This window comes from Procambarus clarkii, chromosome 53 (genome assembly GCF_040958095.1).
Source record: "Procambarus clarkii isolate CNS0578487 chromosome 53, FALCON_Pclarkii_2.0, whole genome shotgun sequence".
NCBI classification, from domain to species: domain Eukaryota; kingdom Metazoa; phylum Arthropoda; class Malacostraca; order Decapoda; family Cambaridae; genus Procambarus; species Procambarus clarkii.
In genome coordinates this window covers 23,720,847-23,739,025 of record NC_091202.1, presented here as the reverse complement: position 1 = coordinate 23,739,025, position 18,179 = coordinate 23,720,847, and the positions used below count along the sequence as shown (strand labels likewise).

The window sequence follows — 18,179 nt, the reverse complement described above, 5'->3', positions numbered from 1 at the left end:
GGGACGACGACGTTTCGGTCCGTCCTGGACCATTCTCAAGTCGATTGTGATGAGGAAGATTGATAAAGATTAAGCCACCCAAGAGGTGGCACGGGCATGAATAGCCCGTAATGATGAGGCAGTAGAGACAGGCTATAAATAGGCAAGAGAGGTGAGAGGAGCAAAGGTGTTGTAGAGGAGATAATAGGAAAAACAAACTACAGAGGGCCTATTAATTATATATAATATATATAATATAATATATTATGTTAAGTGTAAATAATATATAAAGTGTAAAGTGTATTTTGGTAGCAGTCTTTCCTGTAGACATATATTATTAAATATGACCGAAAAAGTAAGATTAATAATTCTAACACGAATTTTCTCAATATTTCTTATGTTTCTTTTCACTGTTGATGGTAATTGAAAAATCAATTCTCCAAAATTCATTTTTAATTTTATTTCTAGTCTGAAATACACTTTACACTTTCTAAAGTGTAAAGTGTATATAAATGACTGTTACCTCAACGGTGATGATTCTGTTTGGGTCACTCCAGTAACTCTGGGTTCCCGTTGTCCTCCGCAACAGACCAACAGACACGATGATGTTAATAAACGTCACTACTACAAAAATAATAATCATAGAAGCACTCAATAATCCGTCTGCGACAACTTTGTCAATACTCTGCCAAGAATTACGGGCTATTCATGCCCGTGCCACCTCTTGGGTGGCTTATAATCTTTATCAATCAATCGCCTAAGGACCTCAGTTCAACCACTTGGACTGGACGGTAGAGCTACGGTCTCGCTTCATGCAGGTCGGCGTTCAATCCCCGACCGTCCACCAAGTGGTTGGGCACCATTCCTTACCCCCTCGTCCCATCCCAAATCCTTATCCTGACCCCTTCTCAGTGCTAGATAGTAGTAATGGCTTGGCACTTTCACCTGACAGTTCCTCCCTCCCTCCTAAGAACCTCATCTCCAACTAACTGCCCAATTACCATAAACCAGCCTCCTAGAACTATGTGGTCAAACGAGCCAATATGTATTCCAAGACCTTGAAAAGTTAACGTTGGTTACTAAATTAGCCCAAATGGTATTATAGAAAATAGGAAATATATCTTAAAACCTTCCTAACCTGTTCAAGAAATCCTAATCCTAATATACGCTGTTTAAGGGATCCAGTAAGATCAGTAGAACTTCGGTTTCAACTCTTTTTAACCCTGTCGTAGCTCAGTCGATTAAGGCAGTGTCTGGGATGCTCCCGGACGCAGGTTCGAATCCTCGTCACAGCCGTTGTGGATTTGTTCATTTAAGCTGTTTAAGGTCAAATATAGAACATATTTGTGCTATACTAGACCAAGGAATATTCAGGGTAGAATTTTCGTTTTTTTCGGCCTCTAAAAAATTAAATATACAAAACGTGAAATGATTTTGGGTTCAGCAGTAGATATAGTTACCTTCAAGTCAATAGTTGGCTCGTTAGTGTTAACTAACGAGGCTGCGGCTGCCTAAGACACAGCAACGACTCTCATGGACTCTCCAAAACCTCTTTATTTCTCTAGACTATTATTCAGTCATCATAAAAACTCGTCATCATAAAAAATTATAATTTTTTATATTCATCATCATAAGAAATCATAATTTTTTATATTCATCATCATAAAAATCATAATTTTTTTATATTCATCATCATAAAAAATCATAATTTTTTATATTTATCATAAAAAATTATCATTTTTTATATTCATCATCATAAAAAAAATCATAAAATTCAGTCATCATAAAAATATCTGGGGAATGTCCGAATTCCCCAGATATATTAACTTTGTCTACTTACTCACAGAAATAAACCTCTCTAAGACCACCAATAATGCCTTGTCCGAAGCCTTTAATATATCCGTACATATAACCAACATAACATTTCATAGCAGAAACTCAATTATTCTTCAGATGATTTCAGATCTCCACCACAACACCAGGAGACCGACCGCCGCTGAGCGAAATGTCGTTTAAGACCCGTAGTTTAATAAACCCTAAACAGATATCTCTCTGGATGAGACGGGAGACCTTGCCTGCCTAACGAGGCGCTGGAAGTTATCAGAAGTGGTTTTTAAGTCGCTTTGTCTGTCCTCTGAACCAGATAAAGGAATCAGGCTCAACCCTGTTAGGAGACTTAGCCCACTGACTCGTCCTCAGAGCTGGAGTGATAACAGGATTTGTTAAACGTTGTTCGTAATGAAACCAAATCATCTTGGGTTAGAGTCGCCTGAAAGCTGGTACTGGTCAGTCAGTGAATCATCATAGTTGACTTGATAACGGTCCAGGATGGACCGAAACGTCGTCGTCTCTCTCATCTTCTTGTGAGTGGTCTGATCATCATATTTTCAGCCTCGTTACTGGTCTGATCATCATATCTTCAGCCTCGTTACTCTGACTCATCGTCTCCATACTAACCCAGGCCGTCGAGTCAAGAACATGCAATATGTCATGAAGATATAATGTGAGACAAGATTTATGTGTGTATGAACATAAAGATACATATCTCCTCCCCCCCCCCCCTGTGTTGGTCACTCAGATGCAACAGGCAACTTGGGAACTGCAACTTCTCTAAAACTTAGTTGCAAAGTTGACCCACCTGGATCACACAGCCTTTGTGCAATAGGCAAAAGCACCAAGAGTTTCTTAAGGGATTGGACTTGAGACTCTTCGAGACATCCAGAGATCAAAGGTCTGTCAGCTTCCTATTCATGCAAGACTGTTCTTTGAAGTTCTCCTAACCAAACTTAATTGCATCTAACTGAACCTTAGAAAGACATTGAGGTAAATAGTTTTGAGGTAGAAAGTATTCGTAAGTATTGGGAAAGACGATAGGGAACCGGTCGGCCGAACGGACAGCACGCTGGACTTGTGATCATGTGATCCCCCTATGTCCCTGTTACCTAGCAGTAAAATAGGTACCTGGGTGTTAGTCAGCTGTCACGGGCTGCTTCCTGGGGGTGGAGGCCTGGTCGAGGACCGAGCCGCGGGGACACTAAAGCCCTGAAATCATCTCAAGATAACCTCAAGATAACCCTATGCCCCTGTTACCTAGCAGTAAAATAGGTACCTGGGTGTTAGTCAGCTGTCACGGGCTGCTTCCTGGGGGTGGAGGCCTGGTCGAGGACCGGGCCGCGGGGACACTAAAGCCCCGAAATCATCTCAAGATAACCTCAAGAGAAGAACACCTTGAGGTGTTCCTCCGATACTTATTTTTCCTCTTAACTTTGGTGATAAGAAACCATCTCTTCTTTCACTACAGCAATAAGATGCTTTAATAGATCATCACTTCTTTCACTAGTGCAATCAGTAACTTAAATTAAATCTTGGCAATCAGTTCAGCAGACTGTGTAGGAATATTTAACATGTTATTGAAAATATTAACAGGTAACATATTTAACTTGAGTTGTTAAATGTTGTTAATCTGCAGGTGTTGAGTAGATTAATCCTGGGCACTGAACTGTCCAGGGCACGATGAACAAGTCTATATATATATATATATATATATATATATATATATATATATATATATATATATATATATATATATATATATATATATATATATATATATATATATATATGCAGAATAACCACATGTGAAAAATAGAAAATGCCTAACGCGTTTTCGGCTAATTCGCCTTCATCAGAGCAAAGTAGACTGAAACATTGTAACAACAGCCTTAATGTGAGCCCCGGTATGTACAAGTTGGATCCCTATTTAAGCCTCAATATAGCACGTCAAAACAATATAGCAATCATTTAACACGTATGGCACTTGGAGATATTAATAGGAGCTGCCTTGTATGGGCCAATAGGCCTTCTGCAGTTACCTTTTTTCTTATAATTCCTTTCCTCCACTTATTTTTGGTGGTCAGGTGATCTGCCCAGGCGGATATAAAGGTCTGATCAGCAATCTTATCTTCATTCTACTTTGCTCTGATGAAGGCGAATTAGCCGAAAACGCGTTAAGCATTTTCTATTTTTCACATGTGGTTATTCTGCATACTTGGATCAGTGTTTTTGTGATCATTGTTGCATATATATATATATATATATATATATATATATATATATATATATATATATATATATATATATATATATATATATATATATATATATATATATATATATATATATATATAACTTGTCATATAGAGTGAAAACCTCTATTACAATGGCGCGAGCCGCTGGCAAGATGCTATGCAGCGCCAGAGATCAAAATGCCCACAAACCCATTACCTCTCCCAGAAAGGAATAGCAAGTGGAATGGAGATGGGCTGGTGGTCAATATCTATTCCATTTGCTTAACTTCTCTGGCATAAGTTCCAGGAGTCTCGGGTGATTCTGATCCCTTATACAGCATAGATGAAGGCCTCTTACTCAGCATAGATTCCGATCCCTTACTCAGCATAGATTCTGATCCCTTACTCAGCATAGATTCTGATCCCTTACTCAGCATAGATTCTAATACCTTACTCAGCATAGATTCTGATCCCTTACTCAGCATAGATTCTGATCCCTTACTCAGCATAGATTCTAATACCTTACTCAGCATAGATTCCGATCCCTTATTCAGAATAGATGAAGGCCTCTTACTCGGCATAGATTCCGATCCCTTACTCAGCATAGATTCCGATTCCTTACTCAGCATAGAATCCGATTCCTTACTCAGCATACATTTTGACCCCTTACTCAGCATATATTCTGACCCCTTACTCAGCATAGATTCTGCCCCCTTACTCAGCATAGATTCTGATCCCTTACTCAGCATAGATTCTGACCCCTTACTCAGCATAGATTCTGACCCCTTACTCAGCATAGATTCTGACCCCTTACTCAGCATAGATTCTGACCCCTTACTCAGCATAGATGAAGGGCCCCCTTACTCAGCATAGATGAAGGGCCCCCTTACTCAGCACAGATTCTGACCCCTTACTCAGCATAGATGAAGGGCCCCCTTACTCAGCATGAGTTTCCAATCCTTTAACAAAAAGATTGTAAAGTTAGTTAATCTGCACGTAACTTGTCGCTACTTCCAGTTATGAGAAAGTTAAATGTTACATTATAACTTTACACAAGAAAAATAACGGAAAATGGTTTAACAATTATTTCCTCAACAAATGCAAGAATACATATTAGTTTAATTGAACTCCTTAACTACTCTTCAAGTGCTTGAAATTACTCAACCGTTTTGGTGAGTTTGTGCTCGTCTGTGGCCAGAGTGGCTTCACTCACACACTCACAGTGAGTCATTCTTGGACTTGAATTCAACCCCATTATGTCTATTAACTCCACTGAGTTATATTTGGTGTTAATTTAACTAGAAGTCAAAACTCAGTTTCGGGCAATGTTTAACGACCCTACAAGTCTTAATTAATATTTCAAGTGAAGAACAAAAGTAAGGTAAGGTAAGGTAAAAGGTAAGACTTTTACCTTACCTTTTAAGGTAAGGTAAAAGTCTGTGGTAAGGCCTCGTAGCCTTACCACAGACGCCCCAAAAAGCTAATAATTAACTCCAATTAACCACCCAAAGATGATCCAAATCCTCTATTAATAAAGAAAATAAAAAATAATCATAAAAAATTAGAATACCACATAAATAACGTCAGAAAATAAAGAGAATAACCGGCCAATAAAAACACAAAAGTCGCCTTTGTGGATACAAAGAAAAAACATTTGATTCACCTGTTTGATCCACACGAGAAAAAAATAATCCAGCTTCATTTTTGTTCCCAACTGATAATCAGCCGCGTTAAGGTTACAGCATGTTGTGAAAGGGTAAGTTATATTGGCCACACAATGTGCACGAAACATGTGTGAGTGTCAGGGAATATTTTTCGTCGTCTAGCGTAACACTTCCTAGATTAAAATGTTGATTTTTTTATGTGTATTCGGGTACTTAGCTGTCAGTCAGGCTCAAGCTCGCTCTCCTGAGTATTTCTGTTGGTTTTAGATACAGTCTGGCACAGTCTAAGCTTTGGTGCTCAGATGGTGTTCACTACGACACAGATGGTGTTCTCTATGTCACAGATGGTGTTCTTTATGACACAGATGGTGTTCTTTATGACACAGATGGTGTTCTCTATGACACAGATGGTGTTCACTATGACACAGATGGTGTTCTCTATGACACAGCTGGTGTTCTCTATGACACGGATGGTGTTCACTACGACACAGATGGTGTTCTCTACGACACAGATGTGTTCTCTATGACACAGCTGGTGTTCTCTATGACACAGCTGGTGTTCTGTACGACACCAGCCTCGTATGGACCAATAGGAGCTGCCTCGTATGGACCAATAGGAGCTGCCTCGTATGGACCAATAGGAGCTGCCTCGTATGGACCAATAGGAGCTGCCTCGTATGGACCAATAGGAGCTGCCTCGTATGGACCAATAGGAGCTGCCTCGTATGGACCAATAGGAGCTGCCTCGTATGGACCAATAGGAGCTGCCTCGTATGGACCAATAGGAGCTGCCTCGTATGGACCAATAGGAGCTGCCTCGTATGGACCAATAGGAGCTGCCTCGTATGGACCAATAGGAGCTGCCTCGTATGGACCAATAGGAGCTGTCTCGTATGGACCAATAGGAGCTGCCTCGTATGGACCAATTGGAGCTGCCTCGTATGGACCAATAGGAGCTGCCTCGTATGGACCAATAGGAGCTGCCTCGTATGGACCAATAGGAGCTGCCTCGTATGGACCAATAGGAGCTGCCTCGTATGGACCAATAGGAGCTGCCTCGTATGGACCAATAGGAGCTGCCTCATATGGACCAATAGAACTTCTGCAGCTGTCACATAGGTACCGCTCTAAGCCAGTATGAGTGTATACCAACATATATCAGTGTATACAAACATACTAATCTGAGTATGACAGCTAGTTATACTGACGATGAGGTTACGAGTATGCTGAAGGATGTGGAGATAGGCACACGCTTCACCGTTCACTGCTGAATACTACGAAAGAAGAGACTGGCTTAAACCCCAGGGGAAAGATTCATGAAGCACTTACGCAAGCACTTATGAAACCTGTACATCTTTTCTCAATTTTTGCCGGCTTTGTTTACAATTATTAAACAGTTAATGAGCTCCGGATCACCAGGAGGCTGTTTATAACAATACCAACAGTTGATTGGGACGTTTTCATGCTTGTAAAACTGTTTAGTAAATGTAAACAAAGCCGTCAAAGATTAAGGAAAGATGTACAGGTTCGTAAGTGCTTTCGTAACTGCTTCGTGAATCTGGCCCCTGGGGTTTACCATACATATGTCCACTGAGTTTACTCAACTACTCCACCGCACGACGCTGGCTACCAGACAATGTTTACACTCCAGTGTAAATATGTGAGTGTGTGGTGGTATTATTGCTACCAACACGTGAAAGGTGTTGTGTAAACACACTTTGCTCGCTATGTACTCAAAGAGGGACGAGTACATGTGAAAAGTTAATGACCCTCGTGCCGGTTAATGGATGAATGTGAGGACATAATCATTTTATATATATGTGTTTTCGTGAATTAGAACAAGTGGTTCAATGCACCGAATTTTGGGACACTGTTACAGTGAATCTGACAGCACTGTAGTACACTGTACTCTTGCATGGTAGGGGCCAGGTGGTATGGTGGTACTGTTGCTGGTACTGCATTGTAGGGGGCAGGTGGTATGGTGGTACTGTGTTGTACTGCATGGTAGGGGGCAGGTGGTATGGTGGTACTGTGTTGTACTGCATGGTAGGGGCAGGTGGTATGGTGGTACTGTTGTTGGTACTGCATCGTAGGGGGCAGGTGGTATGGTGGTACTGTTGCTGGTACTGCATTGTAGGGGGCAGGTGGTATGGTGGTACTGTGTTGTACTGCATGGTAGGGGCAGGTGGTATGGTGGTACTGTTGTTGGTACTGCATCGTAGGGGGCAGGTGGTATGGTGGTACTGTTGTTGGTACTGCATGGTAGGGGCAGGTGGTATGGTGGTACTGTGTTGTATTGCATGGTAGGGGCAGGTGGTATGGTGCTACTGTGTTGTACTGCATGGTAGGGGGCAGGTGGTATGGTGGTACTGTTGTTGGTATTGCATGGTAGGGGGCAGGTGGTATGGTGCTACTGTGTTGTACTGCATGGTAGGAGCAGGTGGTATGGTGGTACTGTGTTGTATTGCATGGTAGGGGCAGGTGGTATGGTGCTACTGTGTTGTACTGCATGGTAGGGGGCAGGTGGTATGGTGGTACTGTGTTGTACTGCATGGTAGGGGCAGGGGGTATGGTGGTACTGTTGTTGGTACTGCATGATAGGGGCAGGTGGTATGGTGCTACTGTTGTTGGTACTGCATGATAGGGGGCAGGTGGTATGGTGGTACTGTTGTTGGTACTGCATGGTAGGGGCAGGTGGTATGGTGCTACTGTTGTTGGTACTGCATGATAGGGGCAGGTGGTATGGTGCTACTGTTGTTGGTACTGCATGATAGGGGCAGGTGGTATGGTGGTACTGTTGTTGGTACTGCATGGTAGGGGGCAGGTGGTATGGTGGTACTGTTGTTGGTACTGCATGGTAGGGGCAGGTGGTATGTTGCTACTGTGTTAGTACTGCATGGTAGGGGCAGGTGGTATGGTGGTACTGTTGTTGGTACTGCATGGTAGGGGCAGGTGGTATGGTGGTACTGTTGTTGGTACTGCATGGTAGGGGGCAGGTGGTATGGTGGTACTGTTGTTGGTACTGCATGGTAGGGGCAGGTGGTATGGTGCTACTGTGTTAGTACTGCATGGTAGGGGCAGGTGGTATGGTGGTACTGTGTTGTATTGCTTGGTAGGGGCAGGTGGCATGGTGGTACTGTGTTGTACTGCATGGTAGGGGCAGGTGGTATGGTGGTACTGTGGTGTACTGCATGGTAGGGGCAGGTGGCATGGTGCTACTGTTGTTGGTACTGCATGATAGGGGGCAGGTGGTATGGTGGTACTGTGTTGTACTGCATGGTAGGGGCAGGTGGTATGGTGGTACTGTGTTGTACTGCATGGTAGGGGCAGGTGGTATGGTGGTACTGTGTTGTACTGCATGGTAGGGGCAGGTGGTATGGTGGTACTGTGTTGTACTGCATGGTAGGGGCAGGTGGTATGGTGCTACTGTGTTAGTACTGCATGGTAGGGGCAGGTGGTATGGTGGTATTGTGTTGTACTGCATGGTAGGGGCAGGGGGTATGGTGGTACTGTGTTGTACTGCATGGTAGGGGCAGGGGGTATGGTGGTACTGTTGTTGGTACTGCATGGTAGGGGCAGGGGGTATGGTGCTACTGTGTTGTACTGCATGGTAGGGGCAGGTGGTATGGTGGTACTGTGTTGTACTGCATGGTAGGGGCAGGGGGTATGGTGCTACACTTTAATAAAAGACATAAATAAAATCAAAACTTACTTTTTTTTATTTCAAGAGGAAGCACGGAGCGAGGGAAGGTGAAGAGCCACAGGAGTATGAGGTGAAGGTGTAGCAGCCCCTGGTGTTGAAGCCCCTGGTGTTGAAGCCCCTGGTGTAGAAGCCCCTGGTGTAGAAGCCCCTGGTGTAGGAGGTCCACTCTCATTGTGCCCGTACACTCACCTACAGTCACTATACTCCACTACACTGCACTACACTACACCCACAATACACTAAACACACCGGTAATACACACATATTTTCCCATTTAGCATCAACTCAAATTTCACAGAACTTTAGATTGATGATTTCCATTGCTGGTGATCCACACTTTGTAAACACTTCATATTGGGGTCAGTAATGACCCTTCTCGCCACAATATGGACATGTCATACGCGGGTTTACGACTGTCATAAACAGCTGTCATGCCACGTCCCAGCAGGCGTGAGGCCGGGCCCCACACATGTCATGGTTGCTGAGGTCCGGCAACACAGTACTGCTGGAGCCTCGCCCCGCTACAGTCAGTCAGCGGACGAGACGCGTGCACTCCCGCCGCCTGCCCGCGCGATACTGACTGATCCTCGCTGCTTCCCGAGCGAGTGGGTGCGCGAGGTGGGTGAGTGCGTGCGCGAGGTGGATGAGTGGCTGAGTGCGAGCGCGAGTTGGGTGAGTGCGTGCGCGAGGTGGCTGAGCTCAGCTGGTTGAGGCACCCGCTGCTGAAATCCGCCCGCGCTTCAACACAGCTGCCAAAGGGGATTAATTCTTCATTCAAGCAGCGAAGGTTGGCTGGCTCATTGAGGCGCGGTGAGGCCGGTGGTATGTGGGTGAAGATAGCTGGGCACCAGGGTATGTGGAGGTAGGTAGGTGGGCACCAGGGTATGTGGGGGTAGGTAGGTGGGCACCAGGGTATGTGGGGGTAGGTAGGTGGGCACCAGGGTATGTGGGGGTAGGTAGGTGGGCACCAGGGTATGTGGAGGTAGGTAGGTGGGCACCAGGGTATGTGGGGGTAGGTAGGTGGGCACCTGGGTATGTGGGGGTAGGTAGGTGGGCACCAGGGTATGTGGGGGTAGGTAGGTGGGCACCAGGGTATGTGGAGGTAGGTAGGTGGGCACCAGGGTATGTGGGGGTAGGTAGGTGGGCACCAGGGTATGTGGAGGTAGGTAGGTGGGCACCAGGGTATGTGGGGGTAGGTAGGTGGGCACCAGGGTATGTGGAGGTAGGTAGGTGGGCACCAGGGTATGTGGGGGTAGGTAGGTGGGCACCTGGGTATGTGGAGGTAGGTAGGTGGGCACCAGGGTATGTGGGGGTAGGTAGGTGGGCACCAGGGTATGTGGAGGTAGGTAGGTGGGCACCTGGGTATGTGGGGGTAGGTAGGTGGGCACCTGGGTATGTGGGGGTAGGTAGGTGGGCACCAGGGTATGTGGGGGTAGGTAGGTGGGCACCAGGGTATGTGGAGGTAGGTAGGTGGGCACCAGGGTATGTGGGGGTAGGTAGGTGGGCACCAGGGTATGTGGGGGTAGGTAGGTGGGCACCTGGGTATGTGGGGGTAGGTAGGTGGGCACCTGGGTATGTGGAGGTAGGTAGGTGGGCACCAGGGTATGTAGGGGTAGGTAGGTGGGCACCAGGGTATGTGGGGGATGGTAGGTGGGCACCAGGGTATGTGGAGGTAGGTAGGTGGGCACCAGGGTATGTGGGGGATAGTAGGTGGGCACCAGGGTATGTGGGTGAAGATAGCTGGGCACCAGGGTATGTAGGGGTAGGTAGGTGGGCACCAGGGTATGTAGGGCAGGTAGGTGGGCACCTGGGTATGTGGAGGTAGGTAGGTGGGCACCAGGGTATGTAGGGGTAGGTAGGTGGGCACCAGGGTATGTGATGGAAGGTAGCTGGGCACCAGGGCATGTGATCAAAGGTAGCTGGGCACCAGGGTATGTGGGGGAAGGTAAGTGGGCACCAGGGTATGTGATGGAAGGTAGCTGGGCACCAGAGCATGTGATCAAAGGTAGCTGGGCACCAGGGCATGTGATGGAAGGTAGCTGGGCACCAGGGCATGTGATGGAAGGTAGCTGGGCACCAGGGCATGTGGGGGAAGGTAGCTGGGCACCAGGGCATGTGATGGAAGGTAGCTGGGCACCAGGGCATGTGGGGGAAGGTAGCTGGGCACCAGGGCATGTGATGGAAGGTAGCTGGGCACCAGGGCATGTGATGAAAGGTAGCTGGGCACCAGGGCATGTGATGAAAGGTAGCTGGGCACCAGGGCATGTGGGGGAAGGTAGCTGGGCACCAGGGTATGTGGGAGTAGGTAGCTGGGCACCAGGGCATGTGATGAAAGGTAGCTGGGCACCAGGGTATGTGGGAGTAGGTAGCTGGGCACCAGGGCATGTGGGGGAAGGTAGTTGGACATACATACAGGGTAGTGCTATATATTTTCTGAACACCCGAATAGAAGCGAATTAATCAACTAATTAATAAGGTAAAAAGGAAGGCAAGAATGCTAGGAAGAAGGTAAAAAGACTAAGATGCAGGAAGGCAGCTTGGACAGGACCTGAGGGCAAGGAGGGAAGGCAGGGGGGGGGGGGGGAAAGGAAGCCTCCCCTGCGTCTCCCGTCAATCCCAACTGATGGTATCAGGAAATAGATTCCCAGGATCAGAAATTATTGAGAAGAACTTTTTAATTTCTCGGGAAATTGAAGGCGTTAGATTGAGCTGGTGGATCCATTTATCCTTTGGTGGAGAGGGTCGACTGGGGTAGCGGGGAGGGGGGTGAGAGTGAGCGAGAGAGGGGGGTGAGAGTGAGGGAGAGAGAGGGGTGAGAGTGAGGGAGAGAGGGGGGGTGAGTGAGGGAGAGAGGGGGGTGAGAGTGAGGGAGAGAGGGGGGTGAGAGTGAGGGAGAGAGGGGGGTGAGAGTGAGGGAGAGAGGGGGGGTGAGAGTGAGGGAGAGAGGGGTGAGAGTGAGGGAGAGAGAGGGGTGAGAGTGAGGGAGAGAGGGGGGGTGAGAGTGAGGGAGAGAGAGGGGTGAGAGTGAGGGAGAGAGGGGGGGTGAGTGAGGGAGAGAGGGGTGAGAGTGAGGGAGAGAGGGGGGTGAGAGTGAGGGAGAGAGAGGGGTGAGAGTGAGGGAGAGAGGGGGTGAGAGTGAGGGAGAGAGGGTGAGAGTGAGGGAGAGAGAGAGGGGTGAGAGTGAGGGAGAGAGGGGGTGAGAGTGAGGGAGAGAGGGGTGAGAGTGAGGGAGAGAGGGGTGAGAGTGAGGGAGAGAGGGGGGTGAGAGTGAGGGAGAGAGGGGGGTGAGAGTGAGGGAGAGAGGGGGGGTGAGAGTGAGGGAGAGAGGGGGGTGAGAGTGAGGGAGAGAGGGGGGGTGAGAGTGAGGGAGAGAGGGGTGAGAGTGAGGGAGAGAGAGGGGTGAGAGTGAGGGAGAGAGAGGGGTGAGAGTGAGGGAGAGAAAGGGGTGAGAGTGAGGGAGAGAGGGGGTGAGAGTGAGGGAGAGAAAGGAAGACATATATTCATGAAAGTGACAATTGGAAACAGTAACAAAGAGTGAGGTAAAATGTCTTTGCTGTCGAAGTATTTTCTGCCCAGTAAGCCGGCGTCGACGCCTGAGGCACTTGTCAATATTGTCAGGAGAGTCTGGCTGGTGGAGGAGAGTCAGGGCTGGTGGAGGAGAGTCTGGCTGGTGGAGGAGAGTCTGGCTGGTGGAGGAGAGTCTGGGCTGGTGGGGGAGAGTCAGGGCTGGTGGAGGAGAGTCAGGGCTGGTGGAGGAGAGTCTGGGCTGGTGGAGCAGGAGAGTCTGACTGGTGAAGCAGGAGAGTCTGACTGGTGGAGCAGGAGAGTCTGACTGGTGGAGCAGGAGAGTCTGACTGGTGGAGGAGGAGAGTCTGACTGGTGGAGCAGGAGAGTCTGACTGGTGGAGGAGGAGAGTCTGACTGGTGGAGCAGGAGAGTCTGACTGGTGAAGCAGGAGAGTCTGACTGGTGGAGCAGGAGAGTCTGACTGGTGGAGCAGGAGAGTCTGACTGGTGGAGGAGGAGAGTCTGACTGGTGAAGCAGGAGAGTCTGACTGGTGGAGCAGGAGAGTCTGACTGGTGGAGGAGAGTCTGACTGGTGAAGCAGGAGAGTCTGACTGGTGAAGCAGGAGAGTCTGACTGGTGGAGCAGGAGAGTCTGACTGGTGGAGGAGAGTCTGACTGGTGAAGCAGGAGAGTCTGACTGGTGAAGCAGGAGAGTCTGACTGGTGGAGGAGGAGAGTCTGACTGGTGAAGCAGGAGAGTCTGACTGGTGGAGCAGGAGAGTCTGACTGGTGGAGCAGGAGAGTCTGACTGGTGGAGCAGGAGAGTCTGACTGGTGAAGCAGGAGAGTCTGACTGGTGGAGGAGAGTCTGACTGGTGGAGCAGGAGAGTCTGACTGGTGGAGCAGGAGAGTCTGACTGGTGAAGCAGGAGAGTCTGACTGGTGGAGCAGGAGAGTCTGACTGGTGGAGCAGGAGAGTCTGACTGGTGAAGCAGGAGAGTCTGACTGGTGGAGGAGAGTCTGACTGGTGGAGCAGGAGAGTCTGACTGGTGAAGCAGGAGAGTCTGACTGGTGGAGGAGAGTCTGACTGGTGGAGCAGGAGAGTCTGACTGGTGGAGCAGGAGAGTCTGACTGGTGAAGCAGGAGAGTCTGACTGGTGGAGCAGGAGAGTCTGACTGGTGAAGCAGGAGAGTCTGACTGGTGGAGGAGAGTCTGACTGGTGGAGCAGGAGAGTCTGACTGGTGGAGCAGGAGAGTCTGACTGGTGGAGCAGGAGAGTCTGACTGGTGAAGCAGGAGAGTCTGACTGGTGGAGGAGAGTCTGACTGGTGGAGCAGGAGAGTCTGACTGGTGGAGCAGGAGAGTCTGACTGGTGGAGCAGGAGAGTCTGACTGGTGAAGCAGGAGAGTCTGACTGGTGAAGCAGGAGAGTCTGACTGGTGGAGCAGGAGAGTCTGACTGGTGGAGGAGAGTCTGACTGGTGGAGGAGAGTCTGACTGGTGGAGGAGAGTCTGACTGGTGGAGGAGAGTCTGACTGGTGGAGGAGGAAAGTCTGACTGGTGAAGCAGGAGAGTCTGACTGGTGAAGCAGGAGAGTCTCACTGGTGGAGGAGAGTCTGACTGGTGAAGCAGGAGAGTCTGACTGGTGAAGCAGGAGACTCTGACTGGTGGAGGAGAGTCTGACTGGTGGAGGAGGAAAGTCTGACTGGTGGAGGAGGAAAGTCTGACTGGTGAAGCAGGAGAGTCTGACTGGTGGAGCAGGAGAGTCTGACTGGTGGAGGAGGAGAGTCTGACTGGTGAAGCAGGAGAGTCTGACTGGTAGAGGAGAGTCTGACTGGTGGAGCAGGAGAGTCTGACTGGTGAAGCAGGAGAGTCTGACTGGTGGAGGAGAGTCAGACTGGTGGAGCAGGAGAGTCTGACTGGTGAAGCAGGAGAGTCTGACACTCTCCTAGACACCAAGCTTTAGCTACCCCCATATAACCCCTCAATTTAATCCCCCCTATTATGTGAGGCAGGTGATATCCTGCATACTATGGGACCCAGGATCACCAGCCTCATACCCCCGTTATCACACATTATCTTGTCAAGATAGCAGGTGATCTGCTGTTATCTGGGGATGTGGAGAGAGAAGGACTGTGTAAATGCTCACACAATGAGGCAATTGAAATTGAAATAAGTTTATTGAGGTAAAATACACACAAAGGGATGAGGTAGCTGAAGCTATTCTCGCCCCGTTCAGTACATCGTGTTAATACATACACACATCATACATACACATATACATACACACATCACAGACAATAAACATATTACCAAACATTCTGAGAGATAAACATCTACATTTCCACACAATGAGGTAAGAACAATAACAACAAAACACATAATAATACACATATTTTATTTACTCATGGTAATACACATGGGAGGACACATGTTTACGTATGATAATACACATGGGAGAACACATGTTTACGTATGATAATACACATGGGAGGACACATGTTTACGAATGATAATACACATGGGAGAACACATGTTTACGTATAATGAGGTGAGTATAATTAAGGAAAATTAGAACATAAAACCCGTCCCAACAGATAAAACTCTTTGATTGAAGAGGACAGCTGTGTGTGGCACAGTTAGCACAGTGTGTGTGGCATAGTTGGCACAGTGTGTGTGGCATAGTTGGCACAGTGTGTGTGGCATAGTTGGCACAGTGTGTGTGGCACAGTTGGCACAGTGTGTGTGGCACAGTTAGCACAGTGTGTGTGGCATAGTTGGCACAGTGTGTGTGGCATAGTTGGCACAGTGTGTGTGGCATAGTTGGCACAGTGTGTGTGGCACAGTTGGCACAGTGTGTGTGGCATAGTTGGCACAGTGTGTGTGGCACAGTTGGCACAGTGTGTGTGGCATAGTTGGCACAGTGTGTGTGGCACAGTTGGCACAGTGTGTGTGGCACAGTTGGCACAGTGTGTGTAGCCCAGTTGGCACAGTGTGTGGGCCATAGTTGGCACAGTGTGTGGGCCATAGTTGGCATAGTGTGTGTGGCACAGTTGGCACAGTGTGTGTGGCACAGTTGGCACAGTGTGTGTGGCACAGTTGGCACAGTGTGTGTGGCATAGTTGCCACAGTGTGTGGGCCATAGTTGGCACAGTGTGTGTGGCCATAGTTGGCACAGTGTGTGTGGCCATAGTTGGCACAGTGTGTGTGGCATAGTTGGCACATTGTGTGTGGCACAGTTGGCACAGTGTGTGTGGCATAGTTGGCACAGTGTGTGTGGCATAGTTGGCACAGTGTGTGGGCCATAGTTGGCACAGTGTGTGGGCCATAGTTGGCACAGTGTGTGTGGCACAGTTGGCACAGTGTGTGGCACAGTTGGCACAGTGTGTGTAGCCCAGTTGGCACAGTGTGTGGGCCATAGTTGGCACAGTGTGTGGGCCATAGTTGGCATAGTGTGTGTGGCACAGTTGGCACAGTGTGTGTGGCACAGTTGGCATAGTGTGTGTGGCACAGTTGGCATAGTGTGTGGGCCATAGTTGGCATAGTGTGTGTGGCACAGTTGGCACAGTGTGTGGGCCATAGTGTGCCACAGTGTGTGGGCCATAGTGTGCCACAGTGTGTGGGCCATAGTGGGCCATAGTGTGCCACAGTGTGCCACAGTGTGCCATAGTGTGCCACAGTGGCCTCATAAAGTAATACATCTCTTAATTAGTCAAGGAACATTATTAACTATTAGTCAATCTTAATTAACCTTCTAAGACTTAGCCCTTAACTCTCACCAAAAAAAAAAAAAATATGTGTATTAATTACCTAACTACATGTAACCTATTTACATGTAACTACATGTCTCTTGCCTATTTATTGCCTGTCCCTACCTCCTCATCACAATCGACTTGAGAATGGTCCAGGACGGACCGAAACGTCGTCGTCCCTTCAATTTCTAGTGTGTGGTCTGGTCAACATCTACATGTAACCAGTTACACCATTCGCTCAAACGAGTGACAGAATTTTCCCCAAACTTTAAAACAGTGATAAGTTTCACTGAATGATTATTTGATAATAAAACTAAAAATAAATCAATAAATAATGCCTCTACCAAATAAAGGAGAGTGCTAATAATGACGGATTCCCTCTATTACTCTGGGATCACTTATCGCTGCCCCATTACCCATTAACAACTTGAATTTTTGCAAAATATAAAAATTTGCCAATTTTTACCCATTTTTGTACTTACCTAGTGTAAAAGAAGTCCATGAACTCTGTAGAACTTTTTGTATCTTCAGTCCTGTATCGGTAGTCATTAGGACTCATTTGTGCTCATCCGGACTCATCAATGGTCATCTGAATTCATCAAAACTCACCAGCATTCATTATAACTCATTTAGGTTCATCGAAACTCATTATCAGTATTAATCTAAACTCATCAGTGCTTGCCAGTATTCATCAGACCGCATCAGAATGCATTCGAATTCCTCAGCACTCCTCAAGATGAGTCAGGACTCATCATAACCCTTCAGTGCTCCTTTGTATTCATCAGAACTTAACAGGTCTTATCAGAACTCCTCAGTGATCATCAGATTCTACCAGTACTCACCCATTCATTATCGGTACTCAACAGAACTCATCAGTATTAAACATCAGCTGCCATGGGATACCTAACCATTGCAGCTCAAGTCTTGTCATTTGTAATCTTGTCATTTGTAACTGTAACTACCCAATTGTACTCCATACAGCAACCAGTCAACCAACCATACAGCAACCAGTCAACCAACCATACAGCAACCAATCAACCAACCATACAGCAACCAGTCAACCAACCATACAGCAACCAGTCAACCAACCATACAGCAACCAGTCAACCAACCATACAGCAACCAGTCAACCAACCATACAGCAACCAGTCAACCAACCCATACAGCAACCAGTCAACCAACCATACAGCAACCAGTCAACCAACCATACAGCAACCAGTCAACCAACCATACAGCAACCAGCTAACCAACCATACAGCAACCAGTCAACCAACCATACAGCAACCAGTCAACCAACCATACAGCAACCAGTCAACCACCCATACAGCAACCAGTCAACCAACCATACAGCAACCAGTCAACCAACCATACAGCAACCAGTCAACCAACCATACAGCAACCAGTCAACCAACCATACAGCAACCAGTCAACCACCCATGCAGCAACCAGTCAACCAACCATACAGTAACCAGTCAATCAACCATACAGTAACCAGTCACCCAACCATACAACAACCAG

General features: G+C 47.6%; 3 protein-coding genes across 3 annotated transcripts in view; 1 reads left to right on the top strand and 2 right to left on the bottom strand.

Moving 5' to 3' along the window:
* Nucleotides 1-9,969, bottom strand: part of LOC123767187 (serine-rich adhesin for platelets) — a 188,725-nt gene extending 178,756 nt beyond the window's left edge. Inside the window, exon 1 of the mRNA XM_069304940.1 lies at nucleotides 9,423-9,969. Within this exon, the coding sequence (XP_069161041.1) occupies nucleotides 9,423-9,585 (163 nt within the window). The 5' untranslated portion in view covers nucleotides 9,586-9,969. The remainder of the gene's footprint in view (nucleotides 1-9,422) is intronic.
* The window catches only part of Sbat (LSMD1 domain-containing protein Sbat), a 543,594-nt gene that overhangs the window by 3,967 nt on the left and 521,448 nt on the right, over nucleotides 1-18,179 (top strand). The window lies entirely within an intron of this gene.
* Nucleotides 11,413-17,220, bottom strand: LOC123767188 (serine-rich adhesin for platelets-like). Its single transcript, XM_069304938.1, has 3 exons — nucleotides 17,144-17,220; nucleotides 13,016-14,857; nucleotides 11,413-11,692 (listed from the first exon to the last, which is right to left on the bottom strand). The coding sequence occupies exons 1-3, from the start codon at nucleotides 17,218-17,220 to the stop codon at nucleotides 11,413-11,415; spliced, it is 2,199 nt and encodes a 732-aa protein (XP_069161039.1).

Excerpts from the sequence above, each read along its gene's own strand:
- LOC123767188 (XM_069304938.1), bottom strand. The coding sequence starts at position 17,220 with ATGAGTCCTAATGACTACCGATACAGGACTGAAGATACAAAAAGTTCT. Across the intron at positions 14,858-17,143 it reads ATGGACTTCTTTTACACTAG|GAGAGTGTCAGACTCTCCTG; the intron begins GTAAGTACAAAA and ends CTTGGTGTCTAG. Across the intron at positions 11,693-13,015 it reads TCTCCTGACAATATTGACAA|CTACCTTCCCCCACATGCCC; the intron begins GTGCCTCAGGCG and ends CCTGGTGCCCAG.